This window comes from Bombus vosnesenskii, unplaced genomic scaffold, assembly GCF_011952255.1.
Source record: "Bombus vosnesenskii isolate JDL3184/JDL3185 unplaced genomic scaffold, Bvos_JDL3184-5_v1.1 scf7180000014105, whole genome shotgun sequence".
Classification (NCBI taxonomy): Eukaryota; Metazoa; Arthropoda; class Insecta; order Hymenoptera; family Apidae; genus Bombus; species Bombus vosnesenskii.
In genome coordinates, this window is record NW_022883371.1 from 4,303,210 (window position 1) to 4,328,715 (window position 25,506).

General features: G+C 33.6%; 1 protein-coding gene across 6 annotated transcripts in view; it reads right to left on the bottom strand.

Moving 5' to 3' along the window:
* Positions 1 to 23: 23 nt before the first annotated feature.
* Positions 24 to 25,506, bottom strand: part of LOC117239694 (protein alan shepard) — a 46,572-nt gene continuing 21,089 nt past the window's right edge. Inside the window, exons 2-12 of one of the 6 annotated variants that reach the window (XM_033505471.1) lie at positions 12,317 to 12,760; positions 10,805 to 11,019; positions 10,581 to 10,639; positions 10,342 to 10,466; positions 7,916 to 7,921; positions 6,031 to 6,188; positions 5,782 to 5,935; positions 5,511 to 5,705; positions 5,197 to 5,289; positions 4,940 to 5,100; positions 24 to 4,839 (exon numbers count right to left, since the gene is read on the bottom strand). In XM_033505471.1, the coding sequence (XP_033361362.1) occupies positions 4,954 to 5,100; positions 5,197 to 5,289; positions 5,511 to 5,705; positions 5,782 to 5,935; positions 6,031 to 6,188; positions 7,916 to 7,921; positions 10,342 to 10,466; positions 10,581 to 10,639; positions 10,805 to 11,019; positions 12,317 to 12,760 (1,596 nt within the window). In that variant the 3' untranslated portion in view covers positions 24 to 4,839; positions 4,940 to 4,953. Of the gene's footprint in view, positions 4,840 to 4,939; positions 5,101 to 5,196; positions 5,290 to 5,510; positions 5,706 to 5,781; positions 5,936 to 6,030; positions 6,189 to 7,915; positions 7,922 to 10,320; positions 10,467 to 10,580; positions 10,640 to 10,804; positions 11,020 to 12,316; positions 12,761 to 25,506 lie in introns of all 6 variants that reach the window. The other 5 variants (XM_033505473.1, XM_033505470.1, XM_033505472.1 and 2 more) reach the window with 5 other exon arrangements.

The window sequence follows — 25,506 nt, forward strand, 5'->3', positions numbered from 1 at the left end:
GAAAAGAAAATGATTCGAATAAATCCCCAAAACAGATCGTTTATTGATCAAAAATAAGGGATGATAGTAATTAAGAATTTGATTCTTTCACTTTGAATACCAAACCATGCTTGTAAGTAACTCTAAAAACTGTTTGGTGCACGCTCCACATACAAAGTGTAAGAAGTGTGTGACGTTTAGAGCGTGCACACGCAGTGTGCAGTTTACAGTAACAGTGTGTCTCTGCAGTCTGTGTCGTGTCATAGGCAGATGGTTGTTCTTTTTATTTAAAGTACGCATTATAAATTATGCATACAACCTACACACCACACATTCGTCTCGCACTTTCTCTCTCTCTCGCTCTCGCGCACCTCATATGTGTTTCTTTTTTATCTTTTGTATTTACTACTTATATCTCACGTTCTCTCTCGCGCTCTCTCTCTCTCTCTTTTTGTTTTCTGTTTGCGTTTTTTGTTTTTCTCTTCTTTTTTTCGTTTTTTTTCTTTTTTAGAAGACCCTATCTATAACCCCCACATTATCTCACACAAAGACTAGCGTTTTTAAACGATCCAAAATAAACTAAGGGCACTTTTAGTGGCGTATGCCCTGTGTTCTTATTCAAGTTCCATGAAAAATCTAATTCTGACCGTTGTTAAACTTTGTTGTTGTTGTTCTTGTTACTTCATTTTTTTCATTTTATTACAGCACCTATCGACTTCTAAGAGCCCCTATTTCTTAACTAGCTATGACACACTTGCCTTAATCTAAGAATTTCATTACGTGCTATGCCTCGCCATCTTAAAAGTATCCGAGAACCTAATGTGTGTGTTCATTTTTTACTTTTTTTTTTATATTTTTTTCCCTCCCGATTACTTAATCCTCGTTTACGCATGCGAACTTAATGCCTCAACATCATATTTTGTTTCTTTCCTTTCTCTCGCTCTCTGTCCCTTTCACTCCCTCTTTCTCTCATCTTGAAATTTACGAAATTTTTAATTCTCATGTATATTCTCATTGGTCGCACACCACATAACAATTAATTATATAGTGGAGAGAAGAAACAAACAAAATGAATCGAATATAGTAATGGCAATTTTTTTTTTTTGTATAATTACAAGTGTCGTTCTTTCGTCTTGACGCTTATGAATAGAAGATTTGTATATGTCGAAAAATACAACGGATGTTGGATTAAACAAGGAGCACGGGAAAGTTATGGAAAAGAAATTAGAAGAGATACAGGAAGGGTCGAAGTAAAAAAAAAAGCAGAACAATGGGGCAAATGGAAAAATGTTCGTCTCTCTCTCGTTATAGCTAAAAACCTATCTCCTTAACAATAGTAAAACAATGACTTAAAACCTCGGTGAAATCTAAGGACTGTACAAGTCGAAGTACGATGACGCGCGTTACATTATCGGGCATCATCAAAGTCTCAACTCGGACTCGCATCTTTCTTATTATTTCTTTTTATCGCTTAAGCCGACGTTCGACTAACATTATATTACTTATTTTTTTTTGTTTCGTTACTTAAAAACACCCTACGTTTTTTTCCTTTTTATCCTCATCTTTCTACATCAGCCTACGACTACTAGTTGTGAATCTAATCTAAAAAGAGGCTACGCTAGAAATTCTAAAGAAAGCTTACGGAAAGCAGCATTGCTTGGAAACATTACGTTCCAAAAAAGAGATTGGTTTTTTTCTTCTTTTTCGTAAACCACGCCCGGCCAGCCCAAGCACCTGACCCGCGGTGCGCAGCAAGCAGTTCTTACTATTTATATTACAGTAGATAATATGTTGTAGAATAATATATATTTATTATTAATATGAATAGCCAGTCAGTCTTGACGGGTGCGAGGTGCATAGGCTGAACGGTGCCTCGCCTGATGTGTGTTTTCCTTTCTTTTTTTTTTTTGCGTTTTTTTAACGAGGAGAGGCAGTTGTATATGTATCCTAACTATCACCTAACTAACTACCTAAACTTAATCACTTAATTGATTACTTCCTATCCAAAAATGGTACCTATCCTATATATTTATAATCAACACTAACTACACAACATCTCTTTCTTCCCAGGTTCTATACAATAGATTACGACGCATTCGCTCTTGTTTTCTCTCATATTCACTCTTACTTTCTCTCTTGTATATTTCACATTCTAGCATCTATCTTCCCCCCCCCCCTCCACTTCGCTCATTTTATCATTTAACTTCCTTCTACCCCCCTGCTTTCTACACACATTTTCTTCTAAATTTCTAGCTCACGCACTTTCATTCGCCTTCTATGATTCTCCGCGTCTCTTTCGCTCATTGTCCCTTGCATCCATTGATCTTCCTCACTCTCTTTCTCTCCTCTCTGCCCGCTCTCCAGTGCGGCTCCGTATCTGCGGGAGCTGGCATTTATGTCGGCCGAACCATCGTTCTTCCGCTCTCGGTCAGCACTATAAAAATGCTGCTCTTTTTTTTTGTTTTGGTCGTCACAATAATAATTAGTTATTTAGTACAAGTCTATTAGTAAAATTCTTCAAAATTCACTATTTAATCACATGTGATTTTTGTTGTCAGTCATGGTGACAATCGCTTGTGCAAACAATTTACACACTCGCAAATAGGTTCGCCTCTTTCTTTCTTTCTTTCTTTCTCTCGCTCTCTTATTCTTTTTTGTTAGTCTCCCTTAATGCATGGACTCAAATCGAGTAATAATCGGTCTCTTAAAAAATAGTTCATACCACTTTTTTCATCTTTTATCTCTTGTCATCAAATCGTGATGTACCAAAATAAACTAAATATATTATTTACTTCAAGTCTCAACAGTGTAAAAATCTTTCATACTTTAGATGACGTCAATAATAGTAATCATTAATTATAATAATACAGCATATTATTGTAATATTATAATAATAGCTACGATCGCCTCTAACTCTATCTAACTACCTGCCTGCCACTTCGAGCCCGGAGCTCGTAATATTTGGTAGAAAGCTTTCTGCTAATCGTTCCTCGACTCGACCTAAGTCAGACAACGTGAAAACTGTGCCAGATGTAAAAACGGGCTTAGAGGAACGCAGGAGAGGAGGGTGTTTTTTCTTTTTTTTATCATTAAACCTTTTGCTTCTCCGTTTTCTCTCACTCTCACTCTCTCTCTCTCTCTCTCTCTCGATACCACGTAGATAGAAAATTTTCAACTTATATTCTGTATTTTACGTTTCTTTTTGTTTCCTCGCGTTCGATCCTCTCGCCTATCGTTCTACTCCAGTCCCATTATCTTTTTCGTTTTCATTTGCAACGCGATTTTATTCGTTTGTTCGATATAATAAATTAATTTACACTCTATCTATCGTATTCCGTTGTAACAAGCCTATTCTGTCTCTCTCTCATTTTCTTTTGGGGCGGTATGGATTAGTCTCAGTTAACAATGATCCGCCATTTGATTTCATATCATTTTTCTTTTGTTCCTAGACTCCGTACGAACCGTACAGATTTTTTCGGTCCGTCAATCCCGTTAGTGGCAACTATACACATACAAAATCTATTCGAATTCATAACCAAAAAACAAACGTAGTGATATTTAACTGGCTACAACGCAAAAACAATTATATTCTCTTAACTAGAAGATCAAAATTTGGCTCAAGTTTCGCATTTACATACCGACGTAAAAATATATTATAATATTTTTCAGCATATCCCAGTCTAGCGGATTTGTCTGAAAAGGCACAATTCTAAAAAAAATATCTGTATTCACTGTACAATTAAAACTGATATCAATTCGTAGTAACTGTACTCATAAATATAAATCTTCTAAAAAGTACTATGTTCCTTTCCTTCTTGTTACAATAATTACATATATCCTGAAGTTTTTTTTTCTTTTAGAAATAAAGCTTCATCTTTTTCTCTCTCTCTCTCTCTCTCTCTCGCTCGCTCGCTCTCTCTCTCTCTCTTAAAATCTTCACTTCTTTTTCGTCCATAAAATATATTCGTCCGTGATTAAAAAGAGAACGCGAACTGTACTTGTAAAAGTAGATAAAAATCTCCGCGTGGCAATACATACATACAATATATGTGCCTGGCTTGGAATGTCTGAACGAAACAGAAGAAAACAAAAAGAAATAATATGATGAGAGTGCAGTTAGTGGATGGGGTGGTGTGCGCTGTTAAGGAAGAGCTCTTTTCTTCAGTATCTTCTGTGAAAAAGAAATACTGATCCACAACCCCTTCTCTTCGCAGCCCAGCCACCGGCCAGCCAGCTGGCACGAAAGTCCGGTAGGTACTGATTACAAGTAACCGAATCTGAATGTTTTTTTTAATCAATTCTAGCATTTGGAAGTGCTTTTTTCTGTATATTATTATTATTATTATTTCTTGGGAAGAATTCTCCTTTGTATATTTCTGAGCAGCGTTTCTTTTATAGTTTACAGTTTTTGTTAAAATATTTTATTCACACTCTCAAAGCCTTTAGCTTCGACTTATCGTTTCCTTAGTAAATGTAATACCTAAAGTTAATCCTGGAAGCCTATCAGCTTGACACTAAACTGTCCGTCGCAGAATATCAGTTTTGTCACTGTCGTAATGATGTGTTGGCGTTACAGCGTATGGAGCCGTGCTGGTGCCGAACAATGTAGATGACACGAGCACTCGTACCCCGTTCTTATGACAACATTCATTCTCTAATCGTTGGAAAATATTAACTACTTTCACCTATTTATCTGATGGATAAAATGTATAAAAGATGGCTGGCAAGTCAATTATCATGAGGAAGAATCTTATCTGACTTTATGTATTGTATTTAGCCTTATCTATCCTTCATTAATATAATCCTTCTTATCAACAGGTGTGGCTCTCCTAACTTACATAACTCTCGGTGTAATCGTATCTGAAATGTTAAAAAAACGGAAATCTGGTTCAGCTTTGTTTATAAAATCCTATATATTTATATATATAACAGAAAAATCATTGTGAAATGCTATATATACCTAAAAACCATAGCCTACTTGGGCTGCTGAGCTTGGTATTGTTGGTAAGAATCATCAGGAGATGCTGCATTACTTGTTTGTTCAGAATCACCCAGTGGCATGGTATGAATAATGCTAGGAGGATAAGTAGTATAAGGATAGGGATGTGGGCTTGCTATGTACTGAAAAATGAAATATTAAAAAAATTAAAATTAACATAAACGTTGAAAAAATGATTGAAAATTTAAGAGAAAGTAAAAAAAAGATTCTATACTTACGGAACCAGTGCCAAGATGTAACGTAGACATTTGTGTAGTTAGTTGAGGAATCATACTGTATTGTGGATTACTAGGATCAGCTGATGGCATCATCTGTAATATGAAATTCATATTAAAATTTTAAATTTAAATACTTTTATTCAGTTCTTTTAACATTTAGTAACAATTTAGTACAAAAATATCCAGATTAATAATTATGCACGAATATATGAAATTTTTCAGTAATGGAAGAATAATATTATTTAAGATAAATGATAAATGATTTAAAAAAAGAGAGGAAGCAAAACCAACAAAAAGTTTGTACAAAAACTCACGTCGACCTGTTGCATGTGTGGAGGGGCAGTCTGCACCAAGTAAGGAGTCACCCAGGGCGTTCCTGGCACACTGTATCCCGGTAAAGCTTGACCATAATGACGACTATATTGTGTTAAGGTGGCTGCAGGTAGCATGTGAGTAGTTGCAACCCCGTTTTGACCAACACCACTTGTATCGTAATTCAAAGTTATATTCTGTGAAAGTACACACCACAACATTAAAACTGTACATTAAATACTATCTTCACCTTTTTGTAATTGCATAAATTACCTCGCCAGTTTCCCTCCATATTGTACTTTTGTATAATGATTTTTTCTTATTACCACCATCAGCAAATTTTACCAGTAACGGATCTTTAGCACCTTGTAGTGCCTTTCCATTAAACATCTGAATTATTTGTTCACATTTTTCTTTAGATTCCATTCTAAGATATACATAATATAAAATATTAATATTACTAAATGTAACAAAAATTAATATGATTGATAATTATCTTTTAAATGATAATATAACACTAACCTTGCAAATCCAACACCTTTACTTTGTCCAGCTGTATCACGTAATATTCGTGTTGAAATAACTTGCCCATATTGAGCAAGCAAACCTTCAACATCATTTTCTTTGAAACTCAGGGGCAGGTTTGCAATATATAGATTAGTTGGGTCCTGCTCCTGTTGCTGAGAAGAGAGTAAAAAATACTATGCAACTTATTGTATTACACTCCTGGCTTTTTATATATATTGTAATATATATAAAAATATATTTTATAATATACTTGTATATAAATTTCAAAAAAGCTTCATATCTATCATTTTAACATTCACGACCAAAACACATGTATTTACATATTCCTGTGTAACTATGATTACAAATGAATGCACAGACGAGGTCACTACAATGAGAAATCAATAATCATAATAAATATGATTGGAACATTTTTATATTAGCTCACAAGGTCAATATTATAGATTTCTTATATCCTTGCATTTTTTATGATGATATTCGTTATAAGTATTTATTTAAAATGTCTCATAATACGCTTCTATTGTATATACACATTCACATGGAATGTTAAAATGATAATTCAAAATTAAATCTCATAACAATATATACAATGATGCAAGAAATTCAACAAACTAAAATTGTATACAGTAATCACAAAAATTTCTTACATATAACTTGTCAATGTATTTTAATAAAAATAATGAAAAAAAATTGTATAAATCTACAACAAGATACTACTAAAGGAGAGCATTAAACTATAACAATTACTTTAATCTAATATTGAATGTAAGAATGAACAAATACTCAAAAAACGATTTGTTATGAATTAAAATAATCATTATTTTTAATACTGAAAGATTATCATGCTTCATGGCATTACTTTACCATATTGTGGTGGTTCTCCAAATTTGCTTTATGGATGCTTAAAACTAGTATTGACATCAAATATATACTGCATTTATGTACAAAGCATGCTCACACGCATTCGTTTTTTCATAACGGAACTCCTTTTTTCTAAATTGTATATAAAATTTACAATCTATATGTGCCTATTGCATTCAAAATTTAGTAATGCATAATAATGACCTAAAAGTCAAGAAGCAACTAATGAATTCACAAAAAACCACAATAGTGAATCTCGCCTGTGCAAACATTGTTTATTTAATGCAAATAATAAATTGTTACATTCTTCCAGAACGTATTTATCAATTATTATATCCTTTTCTTTTTTCCAATTAAATCATTTGTATTAAATGATATCTCGAACGTGGTTTCTGTTAGATTTACATTGTTTTGTTAACTGTGTAAAATATATATTTGTAACAGTAAGTATCTTTCTTTACAAGTAAACTTTTTTGTAAAGAATATTCATAATTCTTTTCTAGTTATATTATCTTTCTACTACTTTTTATAAATTTGTGTTTTAGGAATCACATATTCTTATATGATAAATAACCAGTACCATAAGTAATGCAAGCTAACTAATTGTTTATAATAAACAATACTGAGGATAACCATTCAAAGCATTAATAAAATTTCAGTCACATATGACACACTGTTGGATACAAGCATAACAAAAAAGCACAGGCATGTTCACATATATACAGTTATATTATAAGATAGAAATGAAAGTGAGTCAAATTATCTTGCAATGTTATTAAAATATATGTTTCCAAAATATATACACATACATATACATGTGTTCATGCTCAAGTTTTTCTTGCTTACGATTCTCATATGTAGAGAACAAAAAGCAAAAAGATATATGTACACTAAACTTAACTCGAATTCGAATTTGATATTTATGCACCCTCAAGCATATTTTGAGATCCACCATTTCTCTCAAAAATCAATCAACTCTACAGTTACTTGAATATACTTATACTTTACGACAATTTACTTCAATCTTGCGAATGCATTAAAACAAAAAAATAAATAATGAAAACATTATGATATAAGCTAAGCTTATGGCATCTATATATGTATATATATATTTCTTTTAAAAAATATAATATACATATACACATATATGTATGCATATAAACACATATACATATATGTATGATAAAACCATAATATAATTTAATGACTTTGTATCTCAATAAATTGATTTAATTGATCAAGTGTGAATGTGTATAAAGGATTTTAAAAATAATTTGTACATATTTCTATACATGATACTTAATCAGTAAATCACTAGAAACTTTAGCAATTCTCTGTAGCTATAGTGTACTAAGTTCTTGCTAAAGACTTTTCAAAATTCCCAAATACACATCCTAAACTTGTTTGGTGTGCCGGTTAAACTTTATTAATCAAGCCAAGTGTGTCAATCAGAGTCAACCAACACCCCAGGATTAAGATAGCACCTGATCTTCGCATAGCATCACTAACTGGTAAGTAAATACCATGTACCCTGAATACATTTAATAATGGGTACATTGTTTAGTTATATCATATCACATGCGACTGACATCATCACAGCTGCTGATGGCACCCCGTGCTTTTACCGCGGCCAGATTAGAAGAAACATTCCAAGTTAGTCTTTTATTTAGCAATAAATATAGGCAGGAACCAGTACTTTTTATTGGCAATGTGCATACGTAGATAAAAACAAATAAAGAAAATTCAAAGTGAAAAAATTTTTAAACTAAATGTATATAAGCGATCTTTTCTAATATTTACACACCGTTAGAATAAGAGACAGACACATAACATTTGACAGATTGCACAGAGAATAAGATAAACTATAACGTATTTTATTCATGTAGTATAGTATACTACCACACTTAAAAGCAATTTTAATGGAGTATTCTAAAGAATTTTAGAATTTTTCTTAGTATGACAATAAGCTACTGATTCTTTTTTTTACATAGGGCACAGACACAGACATCTGAATACATTAGAATAATTTGCTAGAGGCTTGATTTAGTGCTGAAATGAATGCAATCTTCAGACACGAATTATAAATGTGTTGACACAGCAGTATCAGCAGTTTGTGGCCGAGGTACAGCAACAAGCATCGATAGTTTGGTAGGTATATAAGACAGAATGGCAGAGAACTGGTGAAAACTAGAGATTTTCAGACAAGTGAGATAGGTTCTAATAGGAAGAACTTTATAGTACTTCTTTTTATCTTAAAATATGCATAATTGCCTGCTACTATATTTTCACTGATAATACAATTATATAACGTTATACTAGTCATATTACCTTTACGAACATCTGTATCATAAAAAATTTTTTTCGAATTTTATCAATGAAAATATAATTTGTGCATAATACCACCCCTCTAGCAGCAATATTTTTCTGTTGTTAAAAGATAAATCTTAAGCATGTGAAAGTTTATAAATTTATTTGAAATCCCTTCTCACTTGTCAGTAAATTTAAATAGTTCTAATTTTTGTTATATCTTCCATAAAACCTGTCACTTTCTTTTAATCTGACATCTCTATACTAAAAATACTTTTTCTACAAGACGCAACGATTATAAGATACTAAACAGTCTTGTCAAGATACAAACTCTATGCATTTCTAGAGGGGCTGAGAGCAGAGCAATGATGCCAAGACGATGATGCCATGTTTGTCTTTCAACTATTATAACAAAAGTGAATAATTTAACAGCATTTTAAAGAACTTCATTATTAGTTACAAAATATTTATTGATAACAATTTTTCTAGAATTTAAACATAAAATTAAAAAGAACAATATACAGCATGTATACAAAACATATATTGACATCTACTATTTATCATAACAATTTGATTAATTTTTTATAGTTAATAAAATAAATAATAATAACTTATATATTATGACTGTAGTCAAATACTGCTATTAGCAAACAAATATTGCAAATAAATTGTTGAATCTAACTTTAAAAATCATTTCATTGGAAAACTTTGATCACTGAAAGACAACCATGATATCTATTGTGATCAGAATTTCAGTACTTTTTTATCCAACATTATATGATAAATAATGCATGAAAGTACTGTACTGTATACATATTTATCATAGCAGTACAGGAATAAAATTCTTTTTCAAATTAATGGCATTTAATAGTTGATATATCAATGGGAGAGCGTAAGGGTTGTAATAATGATCAAATGTAAGAGGACTACAGATGGATTTTAGAATAGGATAGACTGAAAAGTAGAAAGGCAGAAATAGGAAATAAAAAGAGAAAAAAGATAAAAGGGAATAGAAAAAGAGGGGAAAAAGAAAGAAAGAAAAGAAAAGAAAGAAAAGAAAAGAAAAGAAAAGAAAAGAAAGAAAAGGAGTTTACTGTTACTCTGGTATTACTGTACTTGCATGCACAACCAACGTACACTGGGCAGTCTAGGGAGCAACCAGATACCCACTTTCGCCATCTGCGCTTGGATGCCCTTGGCAACCAGTGCTTTCACAGCACCCTCTGCCGCCACTGGTGACTCAAAGTCTACAAATCCGTAACCTGTAACACAGCAATTGCAATATCAATTAGCAAAACCAGTTAGTAGTAACGTTGAATTCATAGTTAATAAAAGATAAATGATAAAAACAAAGATATAATAGAAAAGTTAATTACCTTTACACTTATTCGTATTTTTATCCAAAATGGCCTTTGTAGATGTAATAGTTCCATATCTGCAAAAACACAATGTATTAGAAACAACACACTCCCGCACTATAAATAAAATTCAATGTCTGTTAGTTCTACTAAAAGTTAGAGTTATATTGACAATCAATTCAAATAATAATATACTACCAATCAGATATTAACAGAAAATACTAATTGCACGAATGACTTACTGAGAACACATGTTTACGAGGTCCTTGTCAGTTGTATTTTGATTGAGGCCACGAATATACAAATTTGTTTTTGATAGCTGTTCTGCCTGTTGTCCTTGTATAGCATTATTGCTAAGACTTGTGCTCATTGTCCCACTTCGACTGCCGGTAGCACTGCTGGAACTACTATTAGTGTTAGCTGGAGAGGAAGCTGTAGGTACCCGTTGTCCACCATACTGTAATACAGTTAAAATATACAATTAAAAACAATTAAAAATCATTATTAACATAATAAATATATAAACAAAATAGTACAACATGCATATTTTATTATTTTAGAAAAAATTTTATAAAAAATGTTTTTGGGACTAGATACATTAAAACCTTTTAATTATATTAACAATTAGTATTTTTTAAACAATAGAACTTAATACAAAATATCAATTTAAAAATATTCAAGCAATAAATAAATACGCAATAACGAAATATGATTCAAATTAAATACTATTCTGTTAGAAAAAAAACATCTAATATTTGAACTTGATGAAAAAAGGTATCGAACGTGGTAATCAAAAATTATAAAAGTATACTAGCCCCACCCGGTACGAGAAAAGATTAAAAGTATCATGATATAACACGTGATAATTTTTTATTTTATCACGCCCTCTATCTACATACTGCCAGAGAATAAAGCTTTTCTTTTACTTTCAACTTGTCCTTTATAATTATGCCGGTAAAACATAATACCACTACTACAATAAAAGAGAAACGAAGATCTATGTATCATTCTATGCGAAGTACATACATTTTTTGAACAATCAATTGAAGAGACACATTGTGAGTTCAGAAAAGAATAAATGTTAATGAAAGATTGGAAAAACAAATGAGAGAAGAAATCGCACATCGTTTCCACGAGAACTGTGCTGAGTTGTCACGGCCCCACCCGGTTTGAGAAAGGGTTAACCCTTTCGCTGCGCAAAATGGTCTTTTCTCCTGCCTACGCATATATTCATTTTACAATATCACAGATACCTAAATTAAATAGTTTACACAAAAAAAGGGAAGATCTACAATTATCACACGACACTCCGCGCATACTTTATAGGTTACCTTGTTGCACTACCCAACCATTTTCTAACCATCAAACTGCACGTAAGCCGACTACGAACGTCACCCTCTCTTCATAAAACGATTAACCTTACTCACAAATAATTCAAAACTCCATCTGTTAAACTCAAGTTTCAAATTCACCATTGCATTCTAGATAAAAGCATCAATCATTCTTTAAGTTCATATGTATAAAGAGGCTAAACATTCCAGCTAATAAATCACACTTGTATCCGAATAAACAACAATCAATTTGACGTACAATGTTTAAAGTCTTAAAGTAACAACCTATTTGTCCATATGCCAATCGAGAGAATCAAAGAATCCGTCCATGTTCAAATCGAAAACAGTTCGTTACAGGAAAACGGCATGAGTTCCGAATGGTATAAAGCTCTAGCTGATGAGGAATGAAAGGAGAGGACTTACCGACGCGTGCTGTGCGTAGGTGGCGGTGGCGTAAGGATTCGCCGTAGGCGGCAGTTGCTGTGCTCCGACAGGCATCTGGCCCGCCGCAGCTGCAGCCGCTGCGCTTGGATACCGCGTGTACGGTGGATAGGCAGCCGCCGCCGCAGCCGCACAGCCGCAGGGCGGCGCTGCGCCCCAAGCCGCTGCACTGCTCGCGCGATACTGCACGGGATTCCCACCTCGTGGTCCGCCGCCGGTGTTCCCCTTCAATCCATGCCCGCCTCCACCACCGCCGCCGCCACCGCCACCTCCACCTCCACCGCCGCCACCGCTCGCCGGACCAACACCGATGCCACCGCCCGTAGCGCCGCCGCCGCCGCCTCCACCACCACCACCGCCACCCCCGGCGCCACCGGCATTACCATTATTAGCACCCACATACGCCGGTCTAGGACCATTCGTACCCTGAAACAGGTAACAAACAAGTACATTTTGATCGTTCAATTCTGTTTATTGATTTGTCGGTAGAGTGAACATATTTGAAAGGGAAGAGAGAAAAATAAGGAATGTTACAAAATAGCTTTATTGAAAAAATGATTGTAGCAGCAATAACATAAAATTTATACCTTACTTAGATATTCTAAAAAAGAATGATCAATAAAACATTAATTATTTTATAGTAATTATTTCTGTGTTTTGTTCCAGTACGAAGTGGACATTCCCTGTTTTTAACCAGTACATTACATCTTTAATGCTATCTTATGGAAAAAATTTTGAACATTATAATCATTGTGATTTGATAATTCTGCTATAAAATGAAAAATCAAGAAAAATGAACTTTGCTTGTTTCTTTCTTTTACTCTTCATTTATATGCAAATCCATATTTTTATGAATAGTAATTTTTTTTTAATTTTCATTCAAACAATAGAGTCAAATGTTGTAACGAGTGCTATATTTTAAACATTTTCCATAGGATGTTTCAAAAAGTTGATGCCAAATTTCATATACTATTCATCAAAGCGGGCGAAAAGGTCCTAATAAACATGACTGCAAATATTAGAGACCTTATTATATAAAGAAGGTTTTCTGGATTACAGACATCTAACCAGTAATATGTTCAGTTCCCTACATTAATTAAAAATTTCTGAAATGATAAAGGGCAATTTTCAACACTTTGGAGAATCGAAAACAGTTTCCACTTTTGACTTAGAAAAAACAGTTTTGCAAAAAGTTGATGAGAATCCCGATACAGGCTGTCGAAGAATAATATTTCAGAAAGAGACCATTCTTGAGCCATGTCACCATGTGGGAAAATCAGAAAATTTCAAAAAGTTCAATAGCACCGGTACTGCCTGATATTATTAATGACAATACTAATCTTCTTTTATTACTCGACGAAACGAAAATATATCTGGTAATTCAATCACAGTCACGGTACCACACACAAATCTTTTTAGGCACAGTTGGCCTTTAAATTTAGCCTCGCGGCACAGGAATACAGAACGTACAATCGTAACTGAAGACAGAGTCACGCCAACTGTAACATTTTCCAACGTGATCGCAGCGAAATCGTGATCCTCGGCAGAGAGACTAACGCGAGTCACCCAAGAAATAAATCGTTTAGGATGATTAATATCGCCTTGAGTATATTATTGTGGCAAAGTGAGAATAGGCAACTGGTTCATTACAGAAAGGAAGGAAAAGAAAAGAAGTTTGCGCTCTACCTGAGATTTGTGAGGTAACGATAACAATTACTATTTGCGGTGAAAACAGAAAACTTGCCCGCAACATTTCTTTTCATTGTAACCACATCTACGCTAATTTTCTTCGACTGTTCCACAGTAAAGATCATAGCATTACTTCTGTAAACGATATTGCGTGAGAACATACATACACAACGTATACACAAACGGACTCACACTTAGCCGCTGCGCTACGCTATCCTAATTAGAGTCATTTGCACAGCAAATTCGTGTCAGTTAATGTCTTTAGCAAACATGTTACAACGACTCTTGTAAGTCCGCGTACCAACAGTAGGCACAATCGGTTGGTCTGTTGCCAGATAAATTTGTTCACAAATAGGCCTTAATTGTAACGTAGGGAACGTATTGTACATGAAACAAGAGAGAGGGATATTCGAAGGTTGTCCTCCAGATGCGCCCAGTTAAAAATTACCGAATTCACAGCTCTGCCTCCATTGGTCTATAATACGTGAAATCATTTTATCCGTCTCGCGAAATACTCGGAAAAATTTTTACTACTAAACCATTACTTTTAATAAGGAACTTTTGGCGTTTTAACACTCGATATCTTTTAATGATGTATGACATTTCGTCATTTTTGTGTCACTACTTCTTACGACTTTGCGGCATTATTAGATGAAAATGTCTAACATTATGAAAATGTTTAATTTTAAGCAATAATTTTATATTTTTAATTGGGTTTAAATATAATTCAGTATACTTTTATAATATACATGTTTTAGATCGTAAATTTTTCACAATTATTTTCAATTCACCAACATCTTTGAAGATGATTGTTACGTCGCGTAACACTCTACCTAGCCCAGGTCACACACTGCGGGCAAGATGGCAACCAGATATCTTCTGATACTCACTGCGTACCCTCAATAGTCTCAAGTACCTTCCATAAATCTCAGGAATTTCCTAGTCGAGGCCCTTCAAACCAAACAAACGTCTGTTTCCGAAGCATTTCTAAAGACCATTGTCTACTACAGCTTGACAAGGGAAAGTTAGTTTTTCTCAGGTATGATGCAACTTTCCTCCCACTAACCACTTTCTCTCGAGGGCGGTTAAGACCCTTCGTTTAACCAATTAACAACGAAGCCTATTTCCCTCACTCTCTTAACTAAAATCGTCACCAACAAATCCGATGGCCCCGTGCGCTAGACACACCCATCCTTAGCTTTCCTTCGCCACAGCATCGTCTCCGAACGGACTGATTTTACATCCTTCGAACAGTCAACATCCTTTAACCGGGTATACACAGCCGTAGATCGGTCACTCACTCATCCCGTACATACGCACCAGCGTAACTGTCTTCGTTATAAGTTGTTAGAATAAACGGTGATATATAACTTACTATACTGTGTCATATTCATCCAACCACCTCTGTTATCTTAACCGAAACAGGGGAACGACTAATTCGCGGCGTCGATTAACCGAATCGTAGCGAGAATTTACGCCTCTCGCTGACGCGTTTTCCTCGCGACCGCGTCTCTCCGCGAACGGTCGTAACAATGATACTAATGTAGAAGCATTGTTGCGAACTTACAATAATTTTCTGATAATCATATTTATCATTTTAATAGAATCTTTGTATTTAGATGTTTCATCTTATATACCACTTATGCCTATATGTAAGAAAATGTGGCGCTATCACACTGTGACATTGTAACACCGAACTTCATACGTGAATTCATTTCTTTATTTTCAAATGGATTTAACATTCATCTGTTAACAGAATCTTTCATTATCAAAAATGGCATGTTGGCTATGTTATCACATCCTTGTTACATGAAGAACGTAATTGCACATTAAAAATAATGTCTAATTTACGTAGAATTAATAAAATTTCTGTTTCTATTATAATTAAAATGACTACACTAACTCAATCAAAACAATCAAAATGTATACAAATTAAAAGAATATTATTTGTTTATAATTATTGTGAACAATAGCTATTTCTATTAAATTAGTATTTGCTAAATAAATAAAAAATAATTCAAGCTTAAAAAGAATAGAGGAATAATATGGGAACGTACATAGGTTCGTTTACATACGTTAAAGTATGTCTTCAAACAATATCGTTCGAGGGGTTTAACGTTTATCGAATCAATTCTTTTTTGTTTTTCATCGGCTTATCTTCTAAGATATATTCACGTAGGAAGAAGTAACTTATACACATATATATGTGAATATGTATTGTAAATACAGCTTTTTATCTATCGTGCTTGACCTCTACATAATGGTACTATCAAATACTAATAATATAGAGAGGTCTCGTTACAAACGATTGTAAAAACGTTTCTCATATTCGACAAGCTCGTTCATTTCTCATTGATGCAAATTCGAAACAGCATTACGATTACTTATGTAACGATAAGATAACGGTATTTTACTTGTAGCAAGTTCCAAGCGCAATTAATGAAAACTTCGCAAGGATTCTCTAGGAAATGTTAATTCCTAACGGCACAAGGCGAATAAACTGACAGTATTTTGCAGTTGCGAAATTTTGTACCTATTTTATTTGTAAATGTTCTGGAACAGAAATTGTTGACAAGGAAAGGTATAGCACTCTATAATATTTAGTAAATAAAATAATTTTCCGTCTAGATTATATCTTTTTAATTATATTCGTACGAATAGGAATTTATAGATATAAAAGTCTATATATAGTAACAACGTACGTATATCTTGTAATTTGCAAAATTTTACCAAAAATATTAGTTCAATTGTGTACAAGAGGGCCCAGTAGATAACGTGTACCATAATAGCTAATCAATTTTCATGACACTTACTATTTTTATCGCATAAAGATGTGACTTAATTCTTTTATTTAACTCTCAGATAGTATCATTGGGTTATATGTAGATGACTATAATAATTTATCTAAGATTAATAAAATCTTAGGTCATTTAATGTTACTTTGTACTGTATATTCCCGTGATATAGGTTAATAATAAAATAAAACTAAATTAAAAATTAAATAATCTAACTCTAAATTATTATGATCTTGAATGACTCAATAATGATAGCCCACATAAGTGCTAAAGAAAACAAAATCGAAAAGAAATAGTGTAACTAGGTATAAAATGAGAAAGCAGTGTAGCTAAGTAAATGAAAAAGAAAGGGACGTGTTTCCTTCGTCGATCAACACTCGCAGAATCACTCGCGGCATCGTCTCATTGGGCGGATAATTTTCTCATCGAAATAATCGAAAGCTTGCTGTCGTTGATATATTTTCTATGGGCGGCTGATTGTCAGGCAACATCAAAAATAAATTGCAATCGCGATCACGAAGGACTTTCCTCGTGGTGGTGTGACCGCCGCCATTGCATCTGTTGCAATCGCAGGACAGGCCTTTCCAGGACTTTCGAGCGCGTTGCATTCCAACCTCTTTAGAAAGGCCTCACTCGTTGATTTGCATTTTTGGCATAGTTGTGATAACACGGTTTACCGTTTGTTGGAGAACGAGACGAAAGCCAACCAGGTATGGAAGGGAATAGAAAAGAGAGAGAGAGAGAGAGAGAAAAAGAGAGAGTAGTACACGGTTGGCAAGTGACACCAGAGCTGAAAATCACGACTTTAAATCACTTATCGCGAAATTCAAACCTTGTTGCTTCCTGTACTACTTACTGATTTCTTTCCTCCCGTCTTCCTCTCTACCTTATTAGTAAACACAGAGAAGTCCTATTTCACGCTTCTGTGTGGGCGATTTGTTTCTAAACCCTTGTTATTCAAATTTCTAGATACACATGAAACGTTATCTACATCTGGTAAGAAAAAGAAAGCTTTAATGGATCAGATCTATCGGGAACTGCTTACCGATACGCTTGCGCATCGACTTTGCTACTTCCTACATTATCCACCAACTATAATGTTCCTTTTTTCTCCATGTGATATCAAGTGGACAAGACTGGTAGAAATGGGAAAAACATATATATTTGCCTTATGACAGGTCCAAACTGAATTAAAGCGCTTCTTCCTCATTGATCTTGTCAGATTCGTCTCTCATAAATAATTATGCAATAAACGCTCGTATAATTTCTAAGTTTCTGCCAATTCTTCTGAGATACTTCTTTAATAAAATCCTAGATACTTCTTTTCTAATAAAATCATCAGATTATACAAGGCCATTGCAATTATAAAAACTGTTATGCGTATTAAGAACTGGCGGCATTAAGAAAATTGTAAAGTCTCGCAGTGGACAAGTCGAAATCATGGAGGGTGAGTCTCAGTCTCGAGAGGCTTCGAATCGTCTTATTCCCATCGCTAGGTACGGTACACGTTACAATGATGCGCAGACGTGATAAGCAGGAAGTGGCATCCGGTCGGTACATCACGATACCCATTTCACACGTCGTTCTCTATTTCGCAGTGACCAACGGCCACGTTGTCTGCATGCCGTTCAATTGAACCGGCGGCATCTACGGGCAAATCGTCTGTCTCGTTATCGTTCCGTTCTGTTAAAGCACCGCGATGCCGGTCCTCCATTGTCACGATGATCACAGACGCCTCCACACACCCAACTTTGGAGCCTTGCACGGGCCTTTTTCATTCATCGTTAGGAATCTTCATTAATGTTAATTGCTAATACGAATAGTTAAAAGAAGTATGTTACATGTACTGGGTCTAAAATTAATATATAAATAATCTTATCAGCTTCTTTGATTGATACGTCACGTGATATATGCTTTTTTAATGTTTTATTAGATTATCGAGTAAGTCCTCGTCGAGGTGACAATTTTATTTTGAAGTTTAAATGGGATCTAAATATTACTTGCATAATTATTATATTATGCTCATACAATTTCTTTAACGGATACAATACGAGGCATCTCATTTTAATTATATTTTCTATTATCGAATGAATCCTTGTTGTACAAATTTGTTACAACATTATTTCGAAGTTTAAGTGGAATCTGATTATTACAGATATAATTATCTATCTAATATTACTATGCTATAATATATATCTTCAAGAATCTGACAATAATCCATTGCAATTTTTACTATTAGAAGTTGCAAAACAAATTTTGAAGGGAAGAAACCACTAGGAAGCTTAAAGTATGGAAGCAGTCGGTGGAAACACTGATATTTGTGTCATCTCGAATAATTTACAACTTGTACTCTCATTTCTACAAGTAGTCATTAAAATCCGTTAAAGAGTCTAGCGAGTTAAGGAGAAGGAGATGGTAAAGGTTCAGCGCGTTATAAGACGACTATATTTTCTTCCTCGATGAATTTCGATGACATTATCATTGGCATAAGTTTGCAAACTTTTCATGATTAGCAACGAGGAGATAAACGTTGCATTTACTGCAAATCTTAACGAGATCACGGGAGTACTCAGCCGGATAATTATGTTCAAGATCCAAATAATCTTCTTGATATTCATACAATTTATTAAAAACTTGCCTTGACTCTGAATAATATAATGATCATGAAACTTTAGAGCGACTTTAGACACATTTCAAAGTCTATTTAATTTTGAAGGGTCAGTTATCCAAATTAAGCATATGCACTTACTTATAATACTTATAAATTATACCTATCTATAATAAGTATTAACTTATTGTATATAAACAGCCATGTCACTGCGCCACGCCAGAAAAATTACTGAAAATTCTCAACGTGAGAATTGATTGTAATTTCAACAAATAAATAAAAAAAAAAAAAATTTTTGAAGGGTCAAAATAATTAACTCCATTTATTTAGTTTCAATTAATTGATAGTAATTCAAATATTATTTGTCTATTCTTTTATTTGTTATATTTACTTAATATCAGTTATGAGTTTTTGATAATAATATTATTTGCGTATTTATTGCTATAGAGTAAAAATTCAATTTAATTAATCACGTTATTCCATCCCAAAATAGCGAAATCGTATTTGTCGAAGTTTTCCTGATCCTTCTTAATGATTCCTTAACAAACAGGAGGGCAAATATACGTAGATATCTTATGGCAAACATCAAGTTTATAGTTTGAATTGATCAAGGGAAATGACAGATTACGAAATTATAGTAAATTTTGTGTACGTGGGGAGTACTTTGGTATGCACAGATGTCGATGCTTCCTTCAATTTCGTAAAAATAACGATTTTTCAGCGAACGACTTGTCATCACCATCTACTTCACGCATCATCGTTGTTTGAAAACGGTCGCGTAAAGCTATCTTTGCCACAGACTCGTTCCGCTTTCAAAACGGAATAGCAAAGAGGAAGGGAATAGCATTGAAATAAGGAATTGTCTGCAGAGATGTAATTTGCATTCATGTATAAATTAAAATTATGGATTTAACCTTTGACTTTTCCTCCGATTTGCTTGTTTGACAATCTATTCATTAATTCTTTAATATTTAAAAGGAAGATTATTCAAAGCAAATTATAATGAAGAAAAAATTCGAAATATATTACAGAACATATGGTTTAAAAGTTGATAGCCTTTAAATATATTTGAAATTTTGTACTTCTATTCATAAACTAAACTATTTATATATAACAAATTGTAAAGGAGAATAGGGTTTCTTAAAATCAATAGCAACAAACTAGATGGTCCATGCACAAAGCAGAAATAAAGGAAGGAGGTAAGTATATACATATATGTATACGGGAATCGGTGATTCTTTCTTCTTATCAGAGAGGCGTGACTGTACGAGGTCACTGATAAATGATAGTGGTGGGGAATTCTTATCGAGTCGTCCAGTATGCATATGTGAAACTCTCAACTCTCGTAATCACTTTCTAAAACAGTCTTTCACCTTATTTTTTTTCATTAATCTGTTTTGATAACACTTTTTCAATTCTGTAACTAATTAAATCATAAAAACATTTTAAAAAGAGATTATACAAATAAATATAAAAAAATGTATTACACTTAAAGAGATAGAATATGTGCTTATAATACAGTAAAAATATAAGTTTAAAAAAACAAAATCATCTTTTTAAACACAGAAGATCTTTTGACTGGCAGAATCTTATATAAACAGAAATTGAATGCATAGGTAATAAATAATTTGCATGGATTGATTTGTTTTGTTTTAAGATAATTAAGTTTGTGCTATTAGATTTACTCACGGAAATTTAAACACATAATATGATAACTCTACTTCCTAGCTTGTAATACCTGCAATTTGATATTTTTGGAAATCTCAAGTTTGTGCAATATTTCTCCGCTTTCTGTCAAAGCGTCAGCAATGTTTTAAAATACAACCTAAGTTAATGTAATCAAGTGATAGATTTATGAAGGAACGCGGTATCTTGTGCTACAATGAACAATTACACGTATTCGTCACATTTGAAAAGTCATAAAAATGTAAAGCAACGTACTGATAGCCGTTCAAGAATCTATACTTCCTATTGGAACAATTTGAGTGGCGACACTTCAGTCTTACGATTTATGAAGCTATTTCGATATCAATGAACTGCTAACTAATTACAGTTTTCGGTGATAATAAATCAACTTGCATCATATTCACCATGACATTAATATGTACATTAATTCCTTGTAAAATACGTTTCATCGATATCATTTATCCTAGATTTCTCTATCTAGATTTAAATTTCTTTTAACACGTTACAGAAAAAAATAACATTTTAGTAGAATCTAAATCTCTCTTGATAAAAAAGTTACAATAAAATATTTAAATATAGAAATATAGCAAGTTAAAAAAATCATTGTCTGCTTAGTAAAAGTTCTTAAATAAAACTTCAATGTGCTACACATTAAGTGCTAGAATATTGAAATTCTATTTTTTGTAATTAGATATATTGGGAATTGATACTAAAAGTATAATAATTAACTTATCTAAAAATATACAATTATGATTGTACTAGAATTCTTTCATTATTTCTGATTTCTAGTAAATTCTGTAAACTTCTTATCGTACAAGAACGTTTCGTTTCTGTTACATTTATAACAAGTTCTTGATTGGTTCAAACTGAACAAGCTTACTTTTTAGACACTAATATTATACATAAGTAAATGTAACATGAGATACTTTGTAAGATAATCCTGACTACTTAAGAGATGCCAATGTGTTTCTTATAATACGTCGATAATGTCTAATAACACCGTATCATTTGGAATATCTAGCACAGTTAGTCCCCTAATTGATGATTAATTTCAAGCAACACCTTGTTTCCTTGGGCAGATATATTTAACATTACTATCTCACAACTTCCTGTACCTTTATTTTGTCTTCAAAATTTCTACTCATACAGCCACTACTTAAGTATAATTTTTTCCTTTTTTTTCAGTATTCTAACAACTAAGCGTGTAATTTTATTTATACCAAATTATTGAAGTTCCCAAGGAAATAAATTTCCAAATTTTTAATTTTTTAAACTTGGAATATTAAATACCACTTATTATTATAATATTGTTTCAAATTTTTGAAATGCAACAGACAGGGCATATTGTTGTTGAAAAAAATTACAGTGCGAAGCGGATTAAAGATAGAGCATCTTCGCAGGATATGACATGGACCGAACTTTCTTTTATGTTAATACATCCCACAGCAGGTCCTGAGAGGAATCAGGATGTCCCACATACCATGCCAGGGCAAACAGCGTCAGTTGCAAGATCTCGCATGAATGTTACGCTCTATTAGCAAACGGATTCACGTTACAAATACGATAAAGTTTTTTCTTTTTACCGAGACTAGAAGGGGTCCACCAAAGATTCGTTGCCGTAGATTGTGAACAGTACACCGAAGAGATATTTTCTCTCGGGAGCACCAACGTATGATAAAAATCATCATCCAATCGCTATCTTTTTACTTTTCCATAAGTGATGCCGGTACAAATCAATTAGTAATTTTGTTATTTTTGATGCTTTTTATTTTTCTTGAACCCACCAAATAAACATCTAAAAAGGACTTATACATAGATAGTATTACTATAGTAATTACAAATAAAGTAAGAGAAATTCCTATAGCTCTTACCAATTTTTTTTCTAGTGAAATCACGTCACATTCTAATGAAATTCTACCGCGGCAAATTTGAAATTTTCTATTGAAAGTCACCACAGAATTGCTAGTTTCTTTGATAAAACACTTTCAAGGTTGTTTTAACGTGTAACGATCAACGTGCACGAGTTTAATTGAATTCCGTGGCCAACATGCGGCAACAAATTTGCCATAAAAGAGAGTCATAGAAGCGAGTAGATGAAGCGAGCCGATAAAGTTTACCGTGCGTTAGGACTGCAACTCGCTTTAATCCCGTTTACTGCTTCACGGCCAAGATGCATGCAGTCAGTGAACATGGTAACAGATATAGACCATACAGGTAGATACTCAAACTACTCTCACGCAGTAGCGGAGTGTCCGCTTCTCGGTTTCAAACACGCCGTTAACTCCATCTAGAAATTCATTTTTCCTATACCAACTTTACACTTCGCGGCACGCTCAACTAGTTGCCCGATAGAGCTGCAACATCATAGCATTGAGTAGTTTACTCGCTTATAAGTGGCAGTTTTAAAGTGGCAATTTGTATATTTAGAATAGTAAATTTCAACACTTTTGTATTATTATAATACATTTGGGAGACATTACATATTGAAATTATGATAGATATGACTTTCACATGAAAGAGGTTATTGTGTACGATATTCTAGGAAGATTAAACATACTTTTACATTTGAAGTAGGAAAAAATGAAACTTTCAAAAGTGCTCGATATCTTCCATTACTGTCTCGCCTGATACGTCACTGACTGTTTCACGCAGCGCTGGCGTGCATGTATCTAGCGATGGGACCAATATCCTCGTGTGCATTACCGGCATTGAGTGATTATTTTAGTAAATGCTATTTAACATATTACTTGTTTATCTGGAATTAACATTTGTTATTATTTTGCATATTTATATTTCATACACAGTCGATGACAAAAATAAGTGGATGTAGTAGAAATAGGTAGTAATGAAGTTCCGTGAAATATGGTTTGTACACATAAAAATTTAAATATTAATTCTAATTATTTACTAAATAATCTATATGCTATAAAGATATATATAAAGAAAATTTAAGTATATAACACTAGTACTAATTCGGCTAAACTTCATTGATATCTATTTCCATTACCTATCCACTAGTTTTTGTCTTCAAACATATACATATACTACAGTTCTTAGCATGAAGATGAATTTAGCAGAAAAGTAACATAATAATAAAATAAAGTACTAATAAAATTAACTGATTAAAAATTCTATATTAATAATCCATATGTCGATAAACGTCCATATGTGGAAAAATCAGAAATAACAAGTAAAAAATCGGTAAACTTTCATCATTTATAGTTCTCAAGAACAAATCGAATCAGTCCCATCGCTAAACATCGACGGATGCGCGTGGATGCGCATGCGCATGCGCGTACGGCCTTAATGGTCAAGAGAGGACGGGAAAAGAAAAGTGGCAGAGGGGAGCAGGTAAGAGGGAACCAGTCGTCAGGCTCGCTCATCCCTCTGCGAAAGAGTTCCTCTTTGCCAGCGCATACCGGACATTCCGTTTCTTCACCTTGAGAAAATACGTACACTACGTACACTACGCACTCACGCAACACGGTGTGACACGCTCTGCTGTTCCTTTCGTATTTCACCGAGAGACATACGACACATACATACACATATAACTGCATGTTCTAAACTTTGGATTATTTTACATTCGAGTAGCTCTCTGTATCATATCTATTATCGATAATTGAACTTTCTTTTAGATCCTAAAGTTGCAGGATATAAAATTCCAATAGCTTCAAACACATGGGGAAAAAATTAGTCGATATTGAATTTTAGGAAAGAGATCGAGAGCAGACTATAGAAATCTGAATATTCTGCCCAGCCATATGTTTTTGGAAACGTTCGTAGACTGACTAATCGAGGACAATTTCAACGATACCAAGCGAGCCACGGAATACAAAGTAGGATTTCACGCCGAAGAACACAATTAATTACTTTCAGATCGTTGTACCAGCAAGGTCGACCTCGAGGCAAGCGAGTGTACAATACCAACACGTTTACCTTCCGATTGACCGTGCTCTTTCCCTGTCTGTGTTTCAAGTACAAAATGTACGAGGATAATTTATGAGAAGATATCTAACAGAAACTTGATTGAAATTCGGCGAAACTGTTTCACGAAATTAGGAAGCTTTTGATATGATAAAAATCTGTAAATAAGTCTATTGCAGACAACATTGGGAGGCACGTTCAAGTTTTTCACATCAAGGGAAAAGTATGCGTGCTATATCGCAGTTCGTCTGCATAGAGAGAACGTACTTTTTAATAACACTCTTCGTTGAAAATATTTTCTCCTCGACATTCGCTGATGAAGTCACGTATCGTGACCGACCGACCAACGATATTTGAATACTTTGTTGCACGAGAATAATGTTATCGTGTAGAATTATTTCTGCATAAACATTTTACAAACTTTTCAAACGGTCCAGGTAATTTCTTATGACGCCTTCGAAATTCTA